General features: G+C 46.7%; 1 protein-coding gene across 4 annotated transcripts; it reads left to right on the forward strand.

Annotated features, from left to right (window-relative positions):
* Positions 1 to 1,723: 1,723 nt before the first annotated feature.
* On the forward strand, positions 1,724 to 26,169 carry LOC307201842 (BAR/IMD domain-containing adapter protein 2-like). Of its 4 annotated transcripts, none has more exons than XM_079951316.1 (14): positions 1,724 to 2,136; positions 7,581 to 7,656; positions 7,794 to 7,880; positions 10,741 to 10,802; positions 11,069 to 11,140; positions 12,666 to 12,803; positions 16,213 to 16,365; positions 16,882 to 17,076; positions 17,344 to 17,572; positions 18,211 to 18,412; positions 19,896 to 19,967; positions 20,305 to 20,470; positions 20,763 to 20,803; positions 21,832 to 26,169. In XM_079951316.1, the coding sequence occupies exons 2-14, from the start codon at positions 7,626 to 7,628 to the stop codon at positions 21,902 to 21,904; spliced, it is 1,521 nt and encodes a 506-aa protein (XP_079807442.1). In that variant the 5' UTR covers positions 1,724 to 2,136; positions 7,581 to 7,625; the 3' UTR covers positions 21,905 to 26,169. The 4 variants fall into 4 exon arrangements, with proteins under 4 accessions (XP_079807442.1, XP_079807441.1, XP_079807443.1 ...); XM_079951315.1 differs by lacking the exon at positions 1,724 to 2,136 and adding an exon at positions 2,440 to 2,562; XM_079951317.1 differs by lacking the exons at positions 1,724 to 2,136; positions 7,581 to 7,656; positions 7,794 to 7,880 and adding an exon at positions 2,499 to 2,562.
* The last annotated feature ends 804 nt before the right edge of the window (positions 26,170 to 26,973 follow it).

Genomic DNA, 26,973 nt, shown 5'->3' on the forward strand with positions numbered 1-26,973 from the left:
AACAATTTTGCAAGAAAATGGACTGCAAGAAGATCAAACCTATCCATTCTGAAGGAAATCAGCCCTGAGTGCTCACTGGAATGACAGATCCTGAAGCTGAGGCTCCAATACTTTGGCCACCTCTTGAGAAGAGAAGACTCCCTAGAAAAGACCCTGATGTTGGGAAAGATGGAGGGCACAAGGAGAAGGGGACGACAGAGGACAAGATGGTTGGACAGTGTTCTCAAAGCTACCAGCATGAGTCTGACCAAACTGCGGGAGGCAGTGGAAGACAGGAGTGCCTGGCGTGCTCTGGTCCATGGGGTCACGAAGAGTTGGACACGACTAAACGACTAAACAACAACAACAACAACAATTTTGCACCCAAGGGAACCACCCCTGTGCTGTCACCGCCCACGCTATGACACGATGTTTTCAAGACTCTGGGCTTAATGGTCATGTGGTTGGATTCTTTAGATGATAATATGCATTTCTCCACTTACTTCAAAACACGGTCACCTGGCCCTGCTGCATTTGGGGGGCTTCCTTCTCCTACTAAGAGAGGCCTTGGACATCTGCCCCAAATCCTACCCTGAGGGCACCACTGTGCAGGCAGGATTATAGCAAGCAGACTGCAGCCCTCAGCGAGGTGTGGCAGGGGCAGCTCAGGCAGTGATCCCTGGTATTGGAATTGGGCTGCTACGAGCATGTTCCATGGCTCACCCTACCAGGCCTAGATCTAGAGTTCTGCAGTAGGCCTAGCCTTTTTTCCTAACCTTTTTGCTTTCCCTTGCCAGCTCCAAGTGCCAGAGACAGCCAGCAGGGGGCAGCGTAAAACCAAGATGCACCCATCTTACCAGAACACATTGCGGTAGAGATACAGGATTGGCAGGCAAGTCCTATGTCCTGGACTTTCACTACAGGGGGCCTGGACAGTGTCCCATGGGAAAAACGAGCCGCCCAGAGCTGGCATTGCGTGGCTGGGAATCCTGCCAGCCCTGGAAAGCAACAATAGCAGGCATAGCCAAACCTCCTGCCAAGCTCTGCCAGGGCCGCTTATCCCCAACTTCCAAATCCATTGCTGTTGGAAACCATTTTTGGAATCTCCCTCTGTGTTACATCTCATGTATTCTCCAGCCAACCTATACTGGTCAATGATATCTATTTCCTAGACTTGAACCTTCAAGATCAGAGTTCAAATGCTGATTTGCAGACTTTGAAAGTTTGTTTACACAGCACAGCAGATTTTCTTGTGTGCAAGTTTTACCACTTGTACATACCAAGTGTGAAGGGAGGCACGTCTCTAACCACATAGGATTTTTTTTTTACTACTGTTGTACTACGATGATTAAATTTATTAGTCACTTTATATGTAAGGCCCCACCCGTCGCTGGAATTTGTCCTTTGCATGTTTGCCTGTGAGAAGGCAACACAGCCTTTGGCTGAAAAAGATTCCCCACCCCCGGTTTAGACAGGAAGATGAATATCTTCACAATGTTTGGATTGATTGAAAAAAGGGTTCCTGATTAATCAAGCCAGCAGCTTTCAAAATTTTCAATTATTATTTTTAATAGAAGTTCATTTGAAAACTTCAGCAGCCTTGAGTCCTGTGTGAGAGAAAATAAGGAATAATCAAAACAAGGAAGATGATCCCTGCTGCAATTCTACATACACAATCATATTAATCTAAGGAAGTTTTTCCCTGCTTTTGGGACAATTTTTTTTCCTCCTCTTTAAATTTATGCAGATAAAATACCAACTTCTTCATTTGATCTTCCTAATAAATATCGTTTAGCCTCGTCATCCTGAAGACAGCTAAAATGAACTTTTCAGACTTCGGACATCGTGTGTGGGTTTCAAACACTGAATTTTGCTTTCTTAGCCTTGAGAAAAGCTTACAAAATCTTACAAAATTTAAGACGACGACGATCACCGTGACTAACTTGCTAACTTTCATATTTTTTTTACACCTGGGCGTTTATTTCCTGATAACCTTAAAATCCAACAGCATTCCCTAAACGGGAAACACTGAAAATGATTCCAGACGGGGAGATTAAAAAAATTCCCTACTAGGGATTTCAACATAAACCTCCCTCCACCCAAAACAAACGGCGCCTTTCAGATGCTGGGGATCCAATTCTCCAACATTTGGCAACAGTATGTATATATCTCAGCACCCTGTGTACTATTAAAAAATAAGATAAAAATGGCCGTGTATATGAGCCTGACACGCTTTTACCCATCTCACTACCACGATCTATCTATCTATCTATCTATCTATCTATCTATCTATCTATCTATCTATCTATCTATCTATCTATCTATCATCTGTGTGGTCCGCCTGCTAAGGATCCCGTTTGATTTCTGGCGCTGCTCTCCTAGCCTTTTCCTTCCCAGCTGATCCGGCTCCCAATCCCCTCCTGCTTCCCCCCATTTTAAGACCCACCCCTCAGGCCCCCACGGGGGGGGGACACAACCCCACCCCCTTTCTAACACGCCCCGTCCAGGCCCCACGGCGCTCACTGCCCCGGCATCATGTCCCGCTCGGAGGAGGTAAACCGGCTCACGGAGAACGTTTATAGGGTGAGTGAGCGGGACACTTTCTATCCTTCTCCTCATCCCTTCCCCATTCCCTCTTTCCCCATTCTTTCCCTTGACCCTTTCCTCTCTTCCCAGATCCACCCCCCGTCCATTTCTCTGCCAGCCTTCTCCCCTGTTTATTCCTCCTGTTCTTCCTTTCTCCCCCCCCCCTCCGCCTCTCCCTTTGGCTCCCCTTCATCTCTCTCCCCCCACCGCTTCTCCCCCCCCCCGGCCCCCTCCCTCCCTGATTTGTGTTTCCGTCTTTCTTTTCCTCCGCCCCACTCCTGCCATCCACACCCCATCGCACACTAGCCCTTTCCAGCACTGCCACACACAAAAAAAATCCCCTTCCAACCCACTTTTCCCCTTTCTTTTTTCCTTTCTGGCTGTTCTTAACCAGCCTTTTGTTCACCTCCCAAAATCTTTTGGAAAAACAGAGCCTCGGAAATGGAAGGGACAGTGAAAAGGGAGGAGAGACCAGTGGGGCAGAGTTATTCCAACAAGCCGCCACCCTCAACCCCACATTTCCACAAACACACACACTTCGTGCGCTGCCCCCACCCCCCTTTTGAATGCAGAGAAATGTAGCGCAACATTAATAATAACGTCCAGGTCTGGCAAGTTCCCCCTTCCCTCTAGTAAATAAAAGGGGGGGGGAGCCAGACAAACCCTAATTAAGATGGAGAAGTTGTGTGAACTTTAAAAAAAAAGTTTTGCTCAGATAACGGACCTGTTCTGTTATTTGCAGGAGAAATGTGGCTACAGACAACTTTATTATTATTATTATTATTACTATCATCATCATCATCATCATCATTCAGTCCCACTGTTTTATTAGAAACTCAGCTGTGCATTTGGACATGTGGATGGAAAAAACTTAGGGGGGAAGTTCGTCAACGGTAATAGAAATAGTACCGCTAATAAAGTGTTCTTGTTTTGCTCGCTTCCTTGGAAAGAGACACTTTGCTAAGGATGTGGGGCCAGATTCTGACCTGGGCTCCCTGCTTTCAATGAAATCTGTGGTTATCCACTTTTCTGGTTAAGTTCAGATGGAGCTGGAAGCTTTTGCTCTTTCTGTATGTTTTCTTCTCCCATATGGAAATGAAGCAAATCCCATGCCAAATCCCAGCCTCAGTGTACTTGGCCAGGAGGAGGGAAAACTTAACCCCTTCCACTCCCCTGAGATGTGTTGCCTAAACATCTTGACTCCAACTGGATGGGATATTCTCTTCTTATCCGGGGAGGAAGCACGCACATAGGCCGGGGTTCCTGTGCTTTCTTTGCTGTCTTCGCTCAGCAGAGACACATCTGACAGCTGTTAAAGCAGATGCCGAGAAGGGGCCATTGTCTCCTTGGGGCTGGGAAGGTGGGGGCAGGAGTGGCGCTGGTGTTGTCTGAAATCTGGGTCTTCAGAGCAGTTTTCCTCGGGTGTGTGGAGAACATTGTACTAACCGGTGCTGTTATTCCCTCTATCTCTGGGCTGTGAGTGTTGTTAGTTATGTAGCCAAAATGGTACCACCCATGAGCAAGAGGTATCAGCAGGCTTAGGAGAATCCCAAGGTTTGCAGGAGCATAAAATAATATTTAAGGTAGAGACCTAAAAATGAGGAGCTCCTTCCCAAAAAAAACACACCCCAAATGAGGACTGAGCATGCTCAGTCAAGGCAGAATTCACGGTTGTGGAATGGAAAACCCAAGTGGTTAGGGAAAATGAAATGGACTGCATATTCCTAACATTTTGTTGCAGTGCCCACTTATTCTAATTTTGTATTACATTTTTAGTTCACATTTCCTCAGAGGAGCTCAGGGTGATGTAAGACTCTCTCCTTCATTTGATCGTCACAGCAACTTGTTGAGATGAGGTTAGACTGAAAGATAGGGACTTGACTCATGGGCCTCATGGCTGAGTAGGAGTTTGGGCCTGGATCTGCTCAGTTGATTACTCTAACCATTACTCTGCAATAAGTTGTTGAAGGCATTTTTGCGTCTGCTAGGCTAAAAGATCATATCACTAGCTTATCATGCTAAGGAGGAGGACATATGAATATTGTAAATTTAGAACAGAAAATGGAAGAAAAGGCAGAATGTGATTGTGGTGTTCACCTGCATATTATTACAGGAAAGCAAAATACCCTTTTCACATCATGAAGCAACAGCAAAAGAATCAGGTGAGAATAAGGTGGCAGAAGAGACTATTCAGCATCTGACTACAGGAAAGGGATTTTTAATCTGTAGGTAGAAAAATAGCATCAAAAGAAGTGGGCTGGCTAACATCCTCCTCACTGTGCTAGATTTTTACTTGCAGGGAACTTTCATATGAGGGCCAGATGAGACACGTGCAGTTTTAAATGACTAAAAGGTAAAGGATCCCTGACAGTTAAGTCCAGTCGCGGACGACTCTTGGGTTGCGGTGCTCATCTCACTTTACTGGCCGAGGGAGCCGACGTTTGTCCGCAGACAGTTTTTCCGGGTCATGTGGCCAGCATGACTGGTGAACCAGAGCAGCGCACAGAAACGCCGTTTACCTTCCCGCTGGAGCGGTACCTATTTATCTACTTGACATGCTTTTGAACTGCTAGGTTGGCTGGAGCTGGGACCGAGCAATGGGAGCTCACCCCATCGCAGGGATTTGAACCGCCAACCTTCTGATCGGCAAGTCCTAGGCTCAGTGGTTTAGACCACAGCGCCACTCGCGTCCCCTTTAAATGATTATAATGCTTAATTCTACCACAGGTCTAATGTCAAGGATCAGTGGGACTGAGTACCTTCCCAAGGTCCCCAGGCAAGCTTGGGTCCAACCACTAACCCTAGATGCAGACCAGACCTGATTTCCTATTTCCAGAAGGGGAAAAGCACTTGGTAGCACCAGGGCAGCTCTCTCAGGTTTGGCGCCCTCAATCACAGCCCCACATGACCCGGAAGCTGTACGCTGGCTTCCTCGGCCAGTAAAGCGAGATGAGCGGCGCAACCCAAGAGTTGGTCACTACTGGACCTAGTAGTCAGGGGTCCCCCTAGGGAGAGGTATAGATGCTCTGTGACCAAGGCTGGCCCTTTTTCACCACTTATTTCTGGTGAATGTTTAGGCCAGGCCAACTCCATTCCACAAGACATCCCTTCTCCTCTCCCTCTGTCCATCTGCTCCCTTCATCCAGTTCCTGTCGTCTGTCTTTCCATCCTCCCACACATTCCTGTCTGTCCAGATAATTCTCCCTCCCTCTCTCTGTTCCCACCCCCCTTGGGCACTCTTGATCGGAGTCAAAACAAGATAAATAGCTTCCCGACCAGTAGCTACCAAGCAGCACACATGAGTCAGGGAGAACTGTACATTTTCCTAATGCATTCCTGTAAAAAAAAAAAATAATAACTACATTAAAACCAATTCCTTCCTTAAAATGAAATGAATAAAATGTCACAGTTCTTATCAACAATTATTTATCGATTCCCAAATACTGCATATGAATTGACTTTTGCATATCAATATATCATACAAAACATAGGTCATAAGAAAATCTGTAGAGTTTTGATTGTTTTGTTTTTCATGCGGAAATTATGTTAATTTTAATTTTATAGATGTGGACGTTTTAGTAAAGTTTAGGGCTTCTGCTCACTCTTGATCAAGCCATTGTGGTGGTTAGCATGCTAGACTGCAGTTGGATTGCCATGGGTCACTCAGCACTTCTGAACCCACCTCATAGGGTTGCTTTGAGAAATTTAGGGATATATATGCTCAGTTGAACTCCTTAGAGGAAAACATGGACAACTAAGCTATTTGACCTAGCTACTTTCTTTATCCATTCCTAGACTTTTCATCTACCTGTGGCCTGGTTCACGTGTCATACTAAGTCAAGCCATGGTTTAGCATGAGTGCTCCTGGAGAGGAGGTCATGGCGACATTGCTCCTCTCTCCTTAGTCAGTGTTATGCTGAGTTGAGTTGTGGTTTATCTTAGTCTGTCCTCCGCATCAGGGGTTATGGTTAAGCTCTCCTGTACGAACAGCAAGCCATGAAGGACAAACCTTAGTTACAGCTTGTGATTGGTCTGGGGGAGATTGAACTCACAAGCCCGGTTCCAGACAATACGCTAAGCTTAATGATGGCTTAGGTCAGTGCAGCTTCAGAATGCCTGGGGAGGAACAAAACAACCCCGATCTAGGTACTTTCCCAGAGCCTGCAGGTTCACACTAAGCCATGGTTTGTTTTGTTTTAGCATCACATGTAAGCCAGGTCTGTGTATTATTTCCCAGGTACCCTCTGTCATATTCAACTCACATATAATTCTTCCCTTCCTTGTGCTAGTTTATATATCTTCTCCCAAAGTATGTCATTTTGTTTTATTTTTTTCATTTGTAAGATTTTTAGACCACTTTTCGTCTTCTTTGGCGATCACTTTTAGCTGAGTAAGATTGTCTTCCATGAATATGGTCTTAACAGTCTGTTCGTAAGTGACTGTGGAGGCCAATTCTGGATCCACACATCCTTCCACAGTGTGGACATAAGCTTCCAGGTGGGAATTAATCACGGTGAGGATTTGCCAAACATGCCTTCCTCTTAGCTCGTTTCTCCCTTTCATCCTGAGTTCATGCTTCTTCAAAGTCCAAAGTTTCATTAAGTTATACAAAGTAGTTTTCCAACTGTAAGGAAAATATAGGTTAACATCAAATACAATTTAAAATCAGACCATACAGAACTCAGACTCTTCTTCACCAACTTGCCCATCAGTTTCTCTATCAAGTACATTTATTACAAATTTAATAAATAATAATAATATTAGTGTGTGTCTCTTCTAAGCACTCGTGATTCATCATGTTTTGCAAGGAAGTCCTCTCTCCTGATAACACGGAGAGAATCTTGATGCTAAGGAGATGAACCAATCACTTATGTCCGTCTAATTCCTATGGATTTCAGCGAGGAAATGAAGCACACGCCCCAGCTCTCTGTGGGAAGTTAAAGTGCCTAAACTTTGTCTGAATCATGCCAGAAGGATTTGCATTATTTGTTTGTTTTCTTCTCCCTTGTAACCAGGCGATTCTGGACCAATTCAACCCCAGTCTAAGGAATTTTGTTACTATGGGAAAGAACTATCAGAAAGCACTCTCAGGTAATGGAATGCCCCAGTCCAGCCCTTGACCTCAGGCCAGGTCAGGTCAGAGTTGGTGTTCCTTAAAGGGGAAAGGTCTCTGCAGCTTTTGTGTTGAGAGTTTATGATTCAATGGTCCATCCCTCCACCCCTTGCAGGAGTTACAGTGGCCGCCAAGGGTTATTTTGATGCCTTAGTGAAACTCGGCGAGTTGGCCAGCGACAGCCAAGGATCCAAGGAGTTAGGTAGGTTTTTGATACGACCTGTGGCCCCATCTCTAGGGAAGAGACTTATTTCCTACTACTGGACTCTCTCTAAAGCACTCTTGTGCACATATTTGTGCTTGCAAAAAGGTGTTAGCAAATCTGGAGTTGGCATAACCCCAGCAAACCCACAGCATCTAGTCTCTGTTTGGAACCACATAGTATTGGTCACTCATGTTGCTCACAAGTGGTTTCTTGGGTGGAGCAGAACTGCAACACTGGTGTACCAGTAAACAAGTCACTGCCACTTACCAGGAGGGAGAAGGGAGGGGTGAAGCTGCAAGGAGGTCAGTGCAGTGCAGGGGCACCAGCAGAGCCACTCCTGCACCCCTTCCGCTTCTTGTAATTAGTTGTGGAATATCTTCTGGGAGGCTTGAGTTGCAGCTCTGCTCCACCTGCCAAACTATTTCCAATGAGGATACCACTTGCACTTGTCTCATCATGTACATACCCCATATCTGGACTATTGGTGGCGAATAGGATGGCATTCCATGTGTTCCTGGTGACTCCATGGAATTCTGCCCTTCAGGCATCGTGGAATCATCAAGGGATGACGCCTCAAGAGAGCAGAGACCCCACATCCCTGCTTCTGTGCGAACCGAGACGTTGAGCCAGTTTGCACATTCAGCAAAACCAATTGGTAAAGTTTCCTTTGGGCTGGGCCGTTTCAGGATGAAGGCGAGGGTGTTTTGTGTGTTTGCATGCTTGAATCCTTCCTTAATTAAAAAAGAAACCTTGTATGTTTGAATGGCATGGCAGGGAAGAGAATCTGGCCTCAGTTTCTCCCTGCCAACCTATTTTTCTGCATGAAGGGTTTTGTTTTGTTTCACTAGCAAGCATTCAATACCCACCCATAAGAAGAGTCTTCTCGATTGAGCCAGTGGCCCATCTAGTCCAGCATCCTGTTCTCACAGTGGCCAAGCAGATTCCCCATTGGGAAGCCCACAAACCAGACCTGAGTGCAACAGCAACACTCTGAGCCCATCATCACACTGTCCTTGACAGTGGAGGCCGAACATAGCCATTGTGGCCAGTAGAGCCTTATCTCCCATCAATTTGTCTAATTCTCTTTCAAAGCCATCCAGGTTGGTGTTCAGCACTGCTTCTCGTAGCCTAAAACTGCACATGCCTGAGGAGATTGTTACTGCTTGGCTCTGCTGACGGTGTAAACTAGTCTTTAAGCTCGTCGGCTGTGGGGCCTTGTAGTTTTTAGCAGTAGCTGTTTTGTACTAGTCTCCGCTGTAGATAGGGCTGCCAAGCGGCTAAAGATTTTTTAGTGGTTCTGTCAAACGATCCATCAATTACATGTAAATAAAACTGCGGCAGGCCCTTTCTTGAGATGTTGAAGGAAATACGAGATAAGGTACGATTTCACAAACAAAAGCTACTGCTCATTGTTAGAAGCAAAGGCAATCTTTAATATTTCCTCTTTTCAATTCCCTGTTGCAACACCAGAACCAAAATAGACTCCAGCATAAACAAGGGTGCCCTTAAGTCATGGCCCGATTGATTAAAATGGGCCCCTATCATTAATCAACTCCACCATGCAGCAGAGGGAGGTAGCAAGAAAACTGTGGTGTTAGGGTGGGTTGTACCACTTCACAGGAGAGGTAGGGATGCCGGTTTTGAACACTGCCCCATGTGAACACAACTCCCTGCAAGTTATAAGTTACACATAATATGCTGTATGGTATAAGAGATTCTAGAGTCCTGCCCCTTCCCTTTCGTCCTGTTTACTATTTATTGGGCAGTTTTCATGTAGCTGAGCATTCAAACATGCCATCCATACCTGCAGCCTGAAATGGTACAGCCCACATTCTGCTGCGTGTGTATCCCGGTTATAAATCTGTTGATAGTTCCTCCTGCTTTGCAGCCCTAACTGTAATGCCACCTTTAGACGAGTTTTTTAAAATGTAAAACCTCAAATATAGTTCAGACACATTTTTTTTCTGTCTAAATGGTTTGGGGCCAGGTTATGCTTTGGAATGGTTTTCTTTGAGAGGCTGGCAGGTTTTTTTCCCCTCTCACGTCTTCTGTATCTTGTGATTTTGTTGTATACCTTCTTGCTTCCCTGGCCAAACCACCTCCCTTTGTACCTCACCCTCCCTTTCACCTATCCCCTCGTCCCAACCTTCACCCCCATTTAAAGGATGGGATGCCTTGCCTTCATCCATTCAACCCCATTTGTGTGGCTTCACAAAACAGCTTGCTGAACTCTTATGTGAAGCACCTCTCCCCCCTCGGTTAAGCCCCTGTCACCAGCACTGTTTCATGCTGGAGCTAACATGGCTGCCCCAACTACAGAGCATGACAACAGCCTTAGATTATTATGTATACAGAAGATAAGTTGTGATTGGCAATGCTGTAAACTTTTTTTGAGGGCTCCTGCAGCCAATAGGCAGGATACATGTTTGCTTTTCTTTTTTAAAACATCTTTTTGTCACTTTTAGCTACTTAGGCAATAGGGCTATGAACTGCCCCTATGCTAGATCGCACTTTCTTTTGGAGGGGGTGCTCCCATCTAGATGTGTGCTGCGTCACACTGATTTAATCTCTGTGCCAGGTGTATGAATTGCACAATGCACCTCCAAAGCAGAAGCTGCCAAGCGGTGCTCAGATTTGTGTGTATGTACCAAGTTGAAGACCTCCTTCCACGAATCCCTGCCATCGACATTTTGGTTCCAGTTAAAAGCTGGTTGGAGTTCCTTGGTCAACTCCTAGGAAAGGAATTAACCCGAAAGGAGATTATCCAGGGACAGGCAGAGTCCAGGGGACAAAGGACCTTTTCATAGACCAGGGAATGTCTGGGGTATATTAAGCCTCCAATCACCTTGACCTACAGGTGACACGTTGTTCCAAATGGCTGAGGTCCACCGTCAGATCCAAGTGCAGCTGGAAGAAACGGTGAGTATCTGTATGTGATGGGCCCATTTAGCCTGGCATCAGGCCTGCCTGGATCAGACTGATGTGCCTATTTAGACCTCTGCCCTCTTCCCCTCCTCTCCTTTGCTGCCTCCAATCAGGACTGCAGGCCCACCTATCCTGGTATCTTGTCATGTCCAAAAGCCATTCTTGGGACCTCCAATCTATGGGTGGGAGGGGGTGGTACTGGCCCTTGTCTTCCTGACTCTCACCCTCTCCTTTCCTGCTTCTCTGTCACCTGGTCCCAGCTGAAGCTTTTCCACTCGGAGCTGTTATCCCAGCTAGAACACAAACTGGAACTGGATATCAAGTATCTGATGGTGAGAGAAAGATTAATATCTGAACCCTCCTCTTCTGCCATTTCAAGTTTGTCTGTCTGTTGTCATGTGTATTCACCCGCCCATCACTTCTTGTGCAATATCCTATCCGAAGCTTAATCTTTGCTAGGGTTCAGTGTCAGAATCTATCTATGCCCTGAATGTCTGAAATAATGATGAAGGAAAGTACCCCTGAGCACGTGCAGAATGACTTTCCCTCACCACAGAGCCTGTCACAACAATCCTGGAATCTCCAGGTCAAATAGTGTCATAGTATGGCTTCCAGGAAGGCATGTGCCTTGCATTTGTTTTTTTCATAAATTAAACACTGGTTCCATCTCTGTTTATATACATTTCCATTTCTTACAGTTGGCTATTTAGGAAGGTATCTGATTTACCCACAGAAGAGAGTGCCATTGAGGCAGGAATTTATTCAGCTAAGCATGGGTTGTGATGTTTCTTTCATCTTGTCTTTATCTCACAATAATTCCCTGAGGAAGATGAGACTGAGGGATAGTCAGAGTCTATGAGAAAGCAAAGGAGACGGTGGTCAGCACTTCTTCACAGGCCTTCACTTCTCCAGAGAGCTTCTTGCTAGCCAGCGACAAGGCCCAAACGAGGCCTTGCTATTTGTGTGGAAAAGCTTGAGGGCTGGGCACTCTCTTGAGAGCCCTCTAGGTCTGGGGCAGGGAACTTGTAGCCCTCCGGATGTGGTTGAACTACAACTCCCATCAGCCTCACCTAGCGTGGCCATCAGTCAGGGAACTTGTGGGTGGCCACAAGTTCCCCACTCTTGCCCAAGGTGAAGATGTGCAGCTCAGCTCTTAAGACTGGCTGTGAAGAAACAAGGCTCCATTGTCAGCATTGTTTCTGCCAGGTCCAAGATTTCTCTTAAGACAGACCCAGTTTGGCCCAAGCCCAGCTGTTGTCCCTCAGGGAAACCAATAATCCATTTAGTATGTCGTATTGATTTGAGAAGGGTGTGACCTGAGGTATTTTCCATTCTGTCAACATGCATCTGTCCAGAGGTGGGGAACCTCTGGCTCAGGTTGAATGCGGCCCTCTGGGGCTCTTTGTTTGGCCCCTGGGATTCTCCCTATGCCACAACCTCTCCTCAGAGCTCTGAACTCTGACCCTGCTCCATCCCATCCTCCAGTAACTGAGACAATGCCTCTTGCTTGCCTGGATAGAGAGGTGTGAGCATGTGTAAAAGCCTTGTGTGACTGAAACTGTAGCCTATCATATATAGATAAGAGATAAGACATCCAATGCTCTCCATTTTTGTCTCTGGCCCTGCCCGCCCCTAGCATGCGGCCCCCTGGTGCAGAAAGGTGGCCCTCAGACTGAAAAAAGATTCCCCACCCCTGATCTACTTGTTCATCCGAAAGGAATAAAAGCTCAACAGCCCATCTGTTGAGCTGCTCTGTGTATTTATATGTGGAATGAGGCTCAGAGAAGCAGGAAGGATCCTGTTCCTTCAAGGCTGACCTGGCTATGTACTGTCTGGTGCCTGCCCTCCCTCCCCTAGGCCACCCTGAAGAAATACCAAGGCGAGCACCGTTCCAAAGCAGAGTCAATTGAAAAGTGTCAGACGGAGCTGAAAAAACTGCGCAAGAAGTGCCAGAATAGCAAAAACCCACAGAAATACGGGGATCGCGAGGTGCAGGTAAGATTGGCAGCGGAGAAGGGAAGGATTCCATAAAGGGAAGTGCTTAAGAGAACAATGGGAATGTTGCTCGCTCCCTCAGGGAACAGTGTCACATCCTGCCAGAAGCGGATATGTGGAATTCCAGGCCAGGCTATCTGGGCAGGAGACAGAACAGCCTCATGTCTCTCTCTCTCTCCTCAAGTTCAGTGAGCTTATTTACAAGATATAAGATAATAAATAAAGCTACCTTGTGCTGAGGTAGATAAATGACTTTTCTAGCCCATCTACCATCTACCTTGGCTGGAAGCAGCTAGCTGTTCAAGCAGTGGTCTTTTCCCCTGTCCTGCAGTCTAGGATGCCTGGGATTGAACCCACAAGCTTGCACATCACTCACTTAAAAAAAATTAAAATCAATCTTGTAACTTTAAAATTTTAAGTCAGTCCGTCTTGTGACATACCATATTAAAGCCCATGAAGTTCTGAAGAGAATGGTGTTTTTAGTTTTGACTTACCTCAATTCTGGGCTGAGCTTTTAAGGTGTTTGCGTAGCCCTGCAAGGCCAAAATGGTCAATTCTCACAAAAGGGATGAGATTAAAAAATTACAATTTTAGCCTTCAGCTACATTTCATATAATAATAATAATAATAATAACAATAATAATAACAACAACAACAACAGCAACAACAACAGCAACAGCAACAATAGCAGCAACAGATAGGTTACAGAAAAAATGGTACACAACAGAACAACCTTGCTGGTATGTGTTGTGTTTCAAAATTTTGAAAATGTATAATATTGGGAAGTTCTGTTTGTGTAAATGAAAAAATACAGATCTGAATGCAAAAAGGTGTAGGAATATTGTTGTTTGGAAGTTCAGCTTTCTAAAGTTTTTCAATGGAGCAGGTTACACTCAAGACCTGGCTACTCCATACAGATGCCATCTGGGTGCTGGGATTGGGGTCACTAAGAAGTTTATGTCTTTAAAAGGGTTTAACATTCTTTGGCTGTTTAGTGCCTGGAGAGGTAATCTCTACAGAGGGGGTACCTGGGTTGTTGACAGTAATACAAAGAGAAATGTACACAGTCTCTCCGCCAGACCTGTGTATATACAGTACATCATTGTGCGCACACCCGTAAGTGCATATATGCGCAAATCATACATGCCATGTCCTTTATGCATGCACACCCTGTACCCAGAGCCTTACACAAACACCCTGCTTGTTCAGAATGCATGTGCAAGTGCAGTGTGCTGCTTTTGCACACCCGCCTTCACATGCACAGTCGGTACACACTTACACAACAAACCTGAAAGGTCGGGCACAGCTTCTCTGCGAGGGGATGGAGTCCTGTGCATGGAGAACGCTGCAGAAAGGGTGCGCCCGCCTTGATTCAGATGTCACCCGTCTTCCTCGCTCTCTGACTCAAATTTGGTCTGGTGCCCTGTCTCCCCTATCTACCATCCGCCACCTACCCCCATCCTGTGAATCCTAGCAGCAGCATTTGGCTCCGGAAAGGCCCCTTTTGTCAACCTTGTTGCCGTGGCAACCATTACTTCAGGATCAAGGCCTGCTCAGGCTAGAGGCCACAAGGAGGGGGTTGGTAGGGAATGGGGTATGGAGATAACCCTTCAGCTCCTGGATCCTATAAGACTGCCCCCTGCCCCTAGCTTCCCAGGATATAAAATCAGTACAAGCCCTGTGTTTCCTAAAATTAGATTAGTTGTTTCAGAGCCCCTTTGCCATCCTTTTGTACTCACAATTGGGCTGAAATTGTAAGGAAGCACTGACTTCTCCCCACAATCGTCTCTCTATGCTTGCGTATGGATAGAGCTCAGATCCTAATTCACACTGGTGGTTGTGTGAGTGTGGAATTAGGCAGTGGCAATTACTCCACATTAATTATTCCAGAACAATGTGCCAAGGGATTCTAGAAACTGCCCTGAGGCAATGGAGGTGTCCTTTGCTAGGAGAATGAGCGGTGCAAACAAAACAAAACGGTGCCTAATGTTTTTCCCTAGTGCATGCGAACAGGAGTACATTTGAACGCTAATGTATTTGTTGATTGTAATAATATCTCTCTGTGAGCTGTGCAGCTTTCTAAATGCTGAACAGCAGTTCCAGCCATGAGCCAGGGAGAAACTGCATTGGGTAAATGTCTGATATAGAATATAAAATAACAGGGTGTTTTATCTCACCCCACAGGCAACATTTCAAAGAGTAGGGAAGAAATTACCTTGAACAGGGGAGAGGGGAGGGAACAGCCCAGAGCACCAAAAGGTCAAAAACCCAACAAGAAAGAGGCAGGAGGAAGCCAGGGATGAAACCACAAAATGATGCTTGAAGTGAAAAGAATTTTTATTATACGATGTGATACTCCCCAAACATGTTTTGACTTGTTGCATTCTTCAAGGGCACTAGGAGAGATGATAACAGCAATGCGTGAAAAGAGTACTGAGTAAAATACTTGGAAGCGTTTCCGGCCACAATCCTAAATGTGCTTGGGAGTGAGACCCATCAAACAGTCAGACTTATTTGCAGGTGAACATGCACAGATTGTGCTGTTAAGGCTAAACTCGACATAGCACCATGCGTCCAATGAACAAACACATTTCGTTCTGTTTTTAAAAAGTAAATAGTAGGCAAGTGGGGTGTGATCTGTATTAGTACTGGCTGCTTAGAGGGACAGGAAGCAAGAGAGGTGGGTGCAGGAGCCTCTTTTGCTGTGGTCTCAATTGGAATTGGGACTCCTTTGCTGCTATTTTATTACTGTATTTTAAAAAAAGAAATCATGAAATTGCTAATTGCGTGAGTGGTGTCGTGCCTGATTTGGCCCTTACTGTTGCTGGTTAAGTTTCTCTGTTTTATTACTCAGTCAAACCAAAGAGTTTAGAGACTAGAAGACATAGACAGAATGTATTCAGAATTCTCCTCTACACACCAGTTCCTTTTCACTTTTTTTTTTAAGAGAGAGAATGGAAGTTAAATATACCTGTTTTGGTATTTTATTTTGAGGCAAAGTGTGTTTTTTATGCAAGGTTATTATCATCAGTTTAATAATCATTGTTGACATTCTCGCACTCGCACCTGAAGAAGGCGACATGTCAAAACATGTTTCCACAAAGTGTAATAAGAAAACGATTTTGCTTCAAGTATGATGTTGCACGTTTCACCTCCTTCCCCTCTCCACCTTTTGGCTTCCTAAAGAAATCACCCCAGTTTTAAACATCCTTTTAATTGTAACCCGCTTGAATGATTTCTGTCAAAGGGTGGTGGGATATACATTTATGAAATTAAACGAAGTGTGCTACGTAATATAGGAGAGACGTAATGGTGTACAGAGCTGCTATGCAGGCCTGGATGTGAAGCAGTTGGGCCTCAGATTACAACATGATGGTTCCTTCCCTTCTCATGGTGGTTTTTGCCTTAGTATGTGGAGATCATGAGCACCAAACAGAGCGAACTGGATCGGTTCGTGGCTGAAGGCTACAAGGCGGCCCTGACGGAGGAGAGGCGCCGGTACTCGTTTCTGGTGGACCGCCAGTGTGCAGTCTCCAAACACTTCAGCAACTATCACACTAAGGTGAGCTGCGCCCTCTCCACCACAGAAGAAGGGATTAGAAGCCCCTGTTTCACTTTCCCTCTCCGCAATGTAGGCTTCAGGAGAGTGAATCAGGAAGGGCCATTTGCATTCTGCGATTCCGCAACTGCACTGCAGAATTTGGCACTGGCGCGGAATTCATCATTCTGAGCCAGGGTGATGTTGTGGTTAGAGAATATTAGAATAATAGAACTGCCAGTGCTTTGGACTGTGCCAGCCTCCCTGCCAACTTGTCCCTCTCCCTCCCAGTAAACAGCAGCCACGCAGCTGTTGGAAGGTAAGGTAAGTGTTGCCCCCTCCAACTATGCTGTCTGCTCCTCTACAGCCAAGTCTAGGTGAAATCTGGGAATTAGAGGTGGGGAAGAGAAATGAGCACAACTTCCTGCAGTCTGGAGCTAACAGACAACTGCTAGTAGCTTAAGAGGCACGGGGTGGAAGCCGGTTGGCTAAAAGAAAGCAAAAACAAGCAACATGGACCTTCTTTTCATCCCTTTGCAGGTACGGGAGCTGCTGGCAGCCAAGTTGCCCATCTGGCAGACATCGTGCACTCAACCTACCCGCCTACCAGAGCGGGCCCTGGCCCTGGTCAAGCTCACGGCCAATAACCTCTCTGGTGGGACTCCCATACCAGCCAATGATGCCCTCCCTGGCTCCAAGGTCCTGGAAGAGCTCCCTGAGCTGGGGCCAAACCACGTGAGTCCATGGGGTGGACTGGTGAATAGGCCACTCATCCTGGGGGCCCCAACCTCCCTCTTTACTGCCAGGATTCAAATGGCAGCTCCCAAACTACTAATGTGGCACTTTAGCCAACTATGAAGAAGGGCCACACTCGCCCAAAGGTTATAAGTTCTCTGTGCTGCGGGGAGGTGGGGCAATAGGATGCATCGGGGTTCACCTGTATAATGCCCTATCCGTTCTTTGCTTTCTCTCTTCCCTTCTCCCTCCACCAATCCCCCACAGCGTGCCTCAGTCCAGGAGGTGATGCCATTACCAAATGGCGACTCACATCGTGGGCGGGGATCTCGGGACTTGGGGCACCCGCCAGTCACCGAACCCCTCACCATCACATCAGGTCTGCCACCCACACAAACCACTCAGGCCCCTCCACAGACCAAGACCACCGACAGCTATTCCTGCACCCTGCCAATGCCACGCAAAATGTCAATGGAGACCCGCCTAGCAACGCTGGGTAAGTGCCCCAGGTTGGTTTCGACCTGCAGCCCATCTTCCTTGTTTAGCCAGCACCAGTTCAAAACCGGGATGAATGGAATGGGATTTCCACTCTGTAATTTATGCCATCTGATCAGTCATGTTTCTGTTGAATTCTTGTCAGAACTCCAGATTGTGCAGTGTCAGGACAGAACAAATTCTGCCCATTCCCTTAAAACAACAATGACGATATTGGAGTTGCACGAGGCCACTTTTTCACCATTGCACCATTTGGGGACTGGCCAGGATGGAGGATGAGATGCAGAACTTAAAAAGAAGCCATAAAACCTTTTGAGCACTGATTGTAAGAATTGTTGGTGACTTGTAGAAGTCAGTTGGTAGCTTGCCACACCTCCACCTGAGTGATGCATCAGCAGAGGATGTGGAGCCCTAGCAGAGTCTTCAGAGATTTCCTGCTCCCATCAGACAGCTTCTTCCAGAGTCTCCAGTTAAGGGGAAAACTCCTCTCATACAGTTCAGTGTTTATTGTCTCCAGACGCTAAACTATATGCTATATACAGCTCTTCCAGTCTTAAAAGTAAATATACATATGTACAGAGAGAGCCACTAACACTACTGCCTTTTCCTTATCCCAATTCTGTTCCCGTCTCCTCACAGTGGAGAACAAAACCCTGCCCCGCATCAATCCTCTGTCGGTCCTGCCTCCACGTTCTGAACGGCGGAGGGTCCAGGCGATATTCTCACATGCGGCAGGAGAGAACAGCACCCTGCTCAACTTCCAAGAGGGAGACGTCATTCTGTTATTAGTGACCGAGGCACGGGATGGCTGGCATTATGGGGAAAACGAGGCGACCAAAATGTAAGCAAGATCCTCCCCTTTCTGCCCCATACAAACACAACTGGTAGGCTTTCTCTGTTGGATGGGTGGGAATTTACCCTTACCTCTGTAGGTCCAGGTCATGTGTGCAGTTTGCAGGGACCAGGTATGAGGATTCTCTTGCAACCTCTGCAGGGGGAGGGAGAGAGAGAGGCCTGTTCAGCTTGGATAAGACCTGTAGGGCAATAGTACTCAAAGGTCCCATTTTCAGTCTCTGGCATTTTATGGAGCTGGTGATGTGAAAGACCTCCATCTGAGACCTTGGGGAGCTACTTCCAGCCGCAGTAAAGGATACTGGACTAGATAGACTTCTGTGGACCTTACAGCCAGCAACTGCTCGACTCCGCTCCCTTGAGGTGAAGGGCTGTAGCTCAGTGGCAGAGCATCTGCTCTGCATGCAGAAGGTCCCAGGTTCAGCTTCATGTGGGGCTGGAAGAGACCTCTGCCTGGAACCATGAGCAGCTGCTGCCAGTCAGTGTAGACAATACACTGATGGGCCAATGGCCTGACTCAGTGTTAAGTAGCTTCCTATGCTCCCTTGGGGGACGCGGGTGGCGCTGTGGTCTAAACCACAGAACCTAGGGGTTGCTGATCAGAAGGTCGGCAGTTCGAATCCTTGTGACGGGGTGAGCTCCCGTTGTTAAGTCTCTGCTCCTGCCAACCTAGCAGTTCAAAAGCACGTCAAAGGGCAAGTAGATAAATGGGTACCGCTGCAGCAGGAAAGTAAACAGCATTTCCGTGCGCTGCTCTGGTTCGCCAGAAGCGGCTTAGTCATGCTGGCCACATGACCCGGAAGCTGTCTGCGGACAAACGCCGGCTCCCTTGGCCTATAGAGCGAGATAAGCGCCGCAACCCCAGAGTCGTTTGCAACTGGACTTAATGGTCAGGGGTATCTTTACCTTTATGTTCCCTTGCATAAGGGTCTGGGAGTCCTACTCAGAGTAGACTCGTTAACATGACCAATTTAGGTTCATTAATTTTAGTGGGTCTACTCTTGGTTGGATGCAGCCCCAGCTAGGAGGCACTATCCTTCAAGAACATCGCATGGCCCATCTGGTCCAGCAACCCATTCTCACAGCAGCCATCCAGGTGCCTTCAGGAATTCGGAAAGCAGGACCTCACAGCCCTCTCCCCGCTTGCAGTTCCCAGCAAGAGGCATTCACTGCCTCTGGTGGTGAGGCCATTGTGACTCCTCTGCAAAGAACACTGGCTATCAGCCTCTTGGTTTTGTGACTAAACCAAGCTCATTCCCCTTTCTTGAGAACCCTGATCTGCTAGGGCTGCTAGGGTCTGCTGTTTCTTAGCCCGCTAGGTGATCTCCCCAAACCTTCTTGTGCTTAGCACTGACCCTTCTTAAGCCCCACCTCAAACGCAGAAAGAATAGGAAGCAGTTTTTGGCCCTTTTCCTTTCTGGTCTTAAATGTATGCTTCCCATGTTTCTCCCTCCCCATTTCCCCTTTTACAGGAAAGGCTGGTTTCCTTTCTCCTACACCCGGCCCTTCCCCCCAGCCGAAGGGTCTGACAAACCGTTCAGCAGGTAAGGTGGGAGATGGGGGCCCAGTGCTTCAGAGGGAGATTTGGCTGGTGGTGGAGGGGCAGGTCACTTTGACCCTTTGAGACGGATTGCCTTAAGATTATGTGGGAATAGGGTTTCCCATCCTTGTACTGCAGTGGGCTTTGGGCTCACCTGCCTCTCCCACTGCCAGATATATATAGGTAAAGAGATAGGTGGATCAAGCAGGGTGTGCTGAGTGCCCAGGCTACAGGGTTTCCTCAAAAGCACAGAGAAGGGGAAATCCTGCATCAGATCTAGGAAGCCAAAGTCGTTTGGCATGAATTGGCATAAAACTCTCTCCTTTCCCTTTCCTGAGCAGCTTCCCACTTAGCAAGATGAACAGTAGCAGCACAGGAAATTTGGACCGAGCCGGCTCTCCACCCATTGGCCCCGACGGTGGTGACGGGCCACGCTTTGGGCCTTCACCGCGTGCCAGTGCATCCCGCCAGCGCCCTTACAGCATGCTGAACCCAGACCTGTCGCAGGTGAGTTTGCAGGGTGGCTGTGTGTGGAGAAGGAGCTGGAGAGTGCTAGAGGGGCCCTAGCCACGTCTGTCCTCTTAATGTTCATGTGCTGCCACCCAGCGGTCAAAGGCCACTAAGAAACATTTCTTAGCAGAAACAATTCAAAATTCAAGTTGCAAATTCTGCAGTGCAAAGTTTTTACAGTTTTGTGGCTTTGTCTGCTACTCTGGGGTTTAGATCTCTGAGTCTGTGGGCCTTTTGCCTAAACTGAAAGGATTCTCTGAATGCAATTCTTTCTTGTTTTGCTTCCCAGCTAGCAAATGAATTTGGCAGTCCAAGTGGTTCCCCGTCAAGGTAAGAAACCCTCCTGTGGCTTCCACAGCCGTCTTTCTTCCTGTGAGACATCCAGTGCCCCAATTCTGATACAGTCATACCTCGGGTTAAATATGCTTCAGGTTGAGCGTTTTCCGGTTACGCTCCACGGTGACCCGGAAGTAACAGAACGCATTACTTTCGGGTTTCGCTGCTCGCGCATGCGCAGACGCTCAAAATGACATCACACACATGCATCATGCGGGTTGTGTTCACTTCAAGATGTGAACGGGGCTCCGGAACAGATCCCGTTCGCATCCAGAGGTACCACTGTATAATTTTGCATATAGTGCTTTAAGAGTCTCAGAGGGCACAGGGCACCATGCCCAAAAGCTTCTGGGGTGCCTTGTGATTCAGGCCTAGTTGACGCAGTGCAGTGGTAGAATGGATTCCCTTCTTCAGGTTACAGGTGGGAAAACTGCAGCTTTTCAATGCTCCTATACATTTAAAAATAAATAAATCATGCAAACAGGAAACTATCACTGTGGGCAAAAGGCCAGGCTAGAGTCTTTGTCCCTGAAATGTGAGTCTTATATTTGCAAAGTGAGCTTCTTTGTTTTAAAATGGAAGAGCATTAAAAAGTGTTGCTTCCCCACCCATTGTCTGTTCTCTGTATTCTGCATTGTCACCTCATTTGCTGCCATATTGAGCTAACCCCTATGAGACGCTTAATCTCCGGGTTGTGTGTTTGAGCCCCAGGCTGAGTGAAAGGTTTCTGCTTTGAGGTGACCCTCGTGGTCACTTCAAGTTCTACAATCCTGTGGTTCTATGGTTCTGAGAGTCACAACTCCCTACCCAGAGCTTCAGAAATAATAATAATATAATATATTATTTGTACCCCGCCCATCTGGCTGGGTTTCGCCAGCCACTCTGGGCGGCTTCCACAGAAACCAAAATACACTAAAATATCACACATTAAAAACTTCCCTGAAAGCATCCTTCATGATCTGGTGCTTCCTTCCTGCCACGGTGACACTTCTCCTTCTCTGACTTACCCTTTCCCACTGCAGGACCAACCCATTTGCTCACATCAAGCTGAAGCGTACAGTGACCAACGACCGCTCCGCTCCGCTCATCCAGTGAGAGGTGTGGCGATTGGTGGAGCCAGGTCGCGGCACCCACTTCCTCTTTTGACCCCACCATGTGGCCTTTCCTACCTAACAAAGGATTCCTGGCTTGGAGTCGGCGCCACAGGCCAGGCCAGGCCTGCCTCCTCATCACCCCCTCTAGTTGCCAGTGAGAGTACCGGGCACGGACTGTTGTATGTTGCGCTCGGTGGCAGCGATTTCCTGCAGGAGACACAAGCCAACAGCAGAAGGACAGAGAACAGGACAGAAGAAGGCACTAGGATGCAAGCACAGGTGTAATGGTTGGAGGAACAGAGGCAGAAGAAAGATTGAGGATGTGGGACTGGAGGTCAGATGGAAGGAGAAGAAAACTAGGGTGGGATAGAGGAGGACTTGGAGCCACTTCTCACATTGCAAAATTTATTTAAGGAAGGCGCGCCACTAGATCTGGGCGTGTGGATGCAATTAATGTTCCTTGGAACTCAGTGGCAAAGTTCCCTTTTAAAAAAAAAACAAAAAAAACTTGTATCCAAGTTGCACCCCCATACTTTGAAGTAAGGCCCCATCATTTCAGTGGTATGTATTCCTAAGCAAGGCGTTTGAGACCAGATTGAAAGTGAGGCATGGTTAAATCTCATTAGAAGCAGTGGGATTTAAGAATTCCTGACTTCCTTGAGCCTTAAATTGGCCTCACTTTCTCTGGAATTTGTGTGTACAGGGCATGGGTTCAACTGTCCAGGTGGCTCCCTTGATGGCTGCAGTTGTGATAGCCTGGTCCTTTGAAATGTTAGCCTCTTAATGGCAATAAACATCATGTAAGGGATGTATCCCTTGTGGTTAAAAAGGCTGCCTATGGTGAGCTCATCTCACAGAGGGACCACTAGCAGGAAGTTCCCCAGGTCTACCCCTGCAGTATAGACTTTAGAGATTTCAGGACTGAGAAGGGGAGAATAGTTTGGGAGAGAGAAGAAATGGGTGATCATTGCAAATGGAATTTGGGAAAGGCTGAATTCAAGGCTGATTCTCACTTTCAGCATACAACGTACACCAGTTACGCAACATGTGGTTATACATCACTTGGCAGCTGAATGTGTGAACTGACTCCATTGAAAAGCATTGAATTGAAAGGGATATGAAAGTTGTTTCTGCAATATATTAGGTATGCGTTGGCCTACTAATACATATGAATTTCTGCCTTCTTCAAGCAGTAAATGTACCCACTTGCAACAGCCCTTGGCTACTTGAGGGTGAATATATGAGCAGTCTCCACTGACAAGTTAATAACTACAGACCGTATGAAAACTCTTGTTGGCATTTTATCTACAGTGGTTGTTTGAGACTTGCCACTACTGAGTGATGATATGCATGTGACAACTAGCCCATTGTTATAATCTGTGCAGGGCAACGTGGTGTGTTAAAGAGGAACTGGGTTTCCTGGGTTTTCTGGAAGTGCAGTGGTTGCTAAGCTATTCTCTGTGGGCGGCTGGGTAGTCCACAGACCTCGCCTTCACTAGCCGTGTAAAGTGAGCTTTGACTGCTCTTCAACCAGAAGTTGCAGTACTTTCACAGAAAAACAACACCGACCATCTCCCCAAGACCCCTTCATGAAACATGGGCCACCAATTTTCCTCACATGTTCACTGTGTAATTTATATTGATTTGTGTAGCAGATTTAACCATAACATCACCACACTAGGATATATGGCCATCTGCGAGAATAGATTTTGTCGTCCCCCCAACATTTTGGGGGAACCAGTAATGTAATAAGACATAGATAGAAAACTCAGGAGTCAGGACTCCTTAGTTTTTTGGGAGAGGTAGCCAATTAGAGAAAGGCAGCTGGGAAATGTTAAAATAATTGAGGATGTTTCTTAACTTCAGTTGCTGGGAGAAGAAAACAATCTGCAGCAATATACATGTCTTGGGGAACCAAAATGCAGGCATTTTGGTCAAAGCCCAAGCTGACTAATTCAGCTGCAAATATTTTGTCTGAAGCAGTTATTTCTCTTTTGAGAAAAGGGCATGTTGTCCCATTTCCTAGGTGGTGCCCCCACACCAGCAAGCCACTCGTTTTAACGACTGGCATGCTGCCCTCTGTGGGCAAAGATGTGCTATTGCAGACTCCCTGCCCTGGCCACTTTGTCCTAGTCCTTGACCTTGCCTCCATCTCCCCCAGTTTCTGGAAATGTCCATGGCCCATCCCTCTTTCAGACCCAGGATAAGCACTCACGAAAGCAATATGCAGGGTAGTTACTTCCGTTGATGTTCACAACTCCGTAGCAAAACAATGGCCTTTGCTAAAGGGGCCAGGAAGGGTTGAAAGAACCACGGCCCTTTGGACATGTGGTCAGAGCTTGTCAACGCAGGAGATAAAATGCTTCAGCTGTGTAAATGGGTTCCGTATGGGGTAGCAAGGACCCCTCCTCAGCCATTCTGTTGCATCCCCTTGTTTTGTTTTCTTTACTTTGCAATATTGGGTGTCCTCGGATGTTGATTTACATTCAGGGTGGGTGCAACTGGCCAGCATTAAAACTTACATTGGATGGTTAAAATGGCAAGGTCAGCAATAAGAGCTACAGAGAAGTAGCTGCCCATCTGTGTGATACATTTTCAAAAACTGGCATATAAGACCAGTGTTTGGCTCGGATAGGGTTAGGGAAATGGCATATGCATTGGATAAGGCCAAATTGCATCCACAAGAACGTGGCTTCAGGTGCTGAACAGAAGGGTGTGAAGGCGTCTAACTGGTTTTGTGCCTTCTTTTTATGTTTCTGGCGTGTCATCCAAAACTGAAACTTGCTCATCTCCTCTGCTATGAGATGTGCGCTCACCAGATGCTGGGGAAGTCCACAGGTGCAAGGCAAGTAGGGTGCTGCGGTTCCGCCTTGGGACATGGCACCAGAAGTGTGGAAAGCGAATGTGTGTCCCCTCTGCCCTCCATTTCCGTGTAATGTGTGAAGCTGCTCTCCTTCACAGATTCCCAGTAGGATAGCTGTCACCAGTTTGCCAGGACAACTACTTCTTGTACTATAAACAGCCAAATACAGAATGCTTTTTTGGGGTGGGGGGAAGAGGAATCAAATGTGGGGTTTTGGTGTGGCTATGCGATTGCAAATGTCCTTTATGAAATAACCAGCTGCAGAATTTTCTGTAGCAGATTGTTGATCGCAGAATGTGATACATTATCTTAAACCTATGCAGCTGGGAAGTGTGCCTTATTAACAGCAAATGCCTAATTTCACCCTACTCACAGCCGTGGGCTTAGCCAGGATTTATGTTAGGGGTGGCAGGCTTTATGTTGGGGGGGCAGAACCCCCTCCACTAGAGAGAAATGACCCCAATCCCCACGTTGGTTTTATGTATGCGTGTTTCTTGTTTTGCATGTTTCTGTAGAGTCAGTTCTGGGGCGGTTTGCATTCTGGATATTTCTACTTGGAAAGCCTGTAGTGTGAATTCAAATTGCAGAATTTCATACCTGAGATCAAAGTTTTCTAATTCTGAGCGTGGAAATGATGTGGAAGTTTTTATTTGTGGACATTCTGCTTTGAAGGAAAGGCAGAGATGGCAGCATTTGATTTGCAGGAGCGCTCATTGTAACACACTCAAACAAAAAAGAGGGGAAAGCAAATTGAATTCCATTCCAGTTTGTGTGTAATCTGTGGCCCCCAAGTGGAAAGAATCCATCCTGTCCCACTGCTTTGTTCGGTTGACATATTTCCAAGGGCAAAAATGGGTCAGTGCTGGTGACTAAGTTACAAGGTGGTGACTTACCTTGATGTGCGTGTAACAGCTGAGTAAACTGGATTTTTGGGAGGGTTTTTTGTCTTTCTAAGTGGTGGAAAAAGAGGGAGTCTGCTTGCTGCATCTGATCAGAAATCTAGGGAAGCACTGGGTAGTAAAATTATCCTCCTTCTCAGTAGGATAATACAAGGCCATTAGTTCAGCAAGTGTACCTCACAGCAAGTTACCCATCAATAAATAGCTTTCTCTTTTTATTTAATGAGTCTGTGTTGGTGTGCGCACACATGCACTCTAAATATGTACATGTGTACATAGCTGGGTGCTTGGTATGGCCCTGAACAAAGTGTAGAAAGGATATGATGTGTTCCATTTGGGGGTATCGGGCTTGTATGTGTGTGTGTATAAGAAGCATCATTGCATAGAGACACATGAGGTGTGCAGCTATCCATGGCCGTGTGGGGGAGTCTCTCATTAGCTATGTATATATCTCCATGTTGATACTTCCTAATTCTAATATTAATAAAGTTTAATATAAACCTACTCCTGCTCGGTTTTCTCATTCTCTGGAAACCAAATCTCACAGTGGGCCGGTCAAGGTATGCATGGGTAGCAGGGGGAAACTGTGAAAAGCACAATTCATTAATGGGAATTTTAGATTGTTCCATTTCTAGCAGGTATGTGCTAAATGCAATGCATAAATGAAGAAAATAATTTTGCATTTGCTCACTTAGGAAATTGTGTTTTTATCTATTCCGTCTGGCAGTAGCTCTCCAGGGTCTTGGGCAAGGAAAGTCCTTCCACATTCCCTACCATCCGATCCTTTTACCTGGAGATGAACCCGATACCGTCTACAATCAAAGCATGGGCACAGCCACCAAGCCACCCCACAACGTGCAAAGTGGAAGCATGCCTTTCATCCGCTGTGTGCATACCACAGGAAAAAGGCAGCAAGAGAGCGTTGCGATAGGCCCCAGCTCCCTGCAGCATGTGGAGTCTTTTAATGTGTGCCTAGGACTAATGTGACTTTTGAAATGGCCAGCCGACATGGCCTTCCCTTGCCAAAAGTCAGAGAGGAAGTGTAGCCCAGGTTCAGCCTTTCTCTGGCTCACAGCGCATGTTGCGCAAGCATTAAGGATGTGCAGTACAAATTCCGGCGCAACCATGTTGCTCTAGTGCTTGTTGCGCAACAAAAAGCAGCAGCGCTACAGCAGTCTCTTACACAACTAGCCACGAGCACCATGCTCACTCCGTGTGCCCTCTCTTGCGCAAGCCATTCCGCTGGTGCAACTAATGTGCTGCAAAGGGGCTAGCACTATGTTGAATTCTCCCCTTTATTCCCTTCAG

Source organism: Podarcis cretensis, assembly GCF_951804945.1.
Source record: "Podarcis cretensis genome assembly, chromosome: 13".
Lineage (NCBI taxonomy): Eukaryota > Metazoa > Chordata > Lepidosauria > Squamata > Lacertidae > Podarcis > Podarcis cretensis.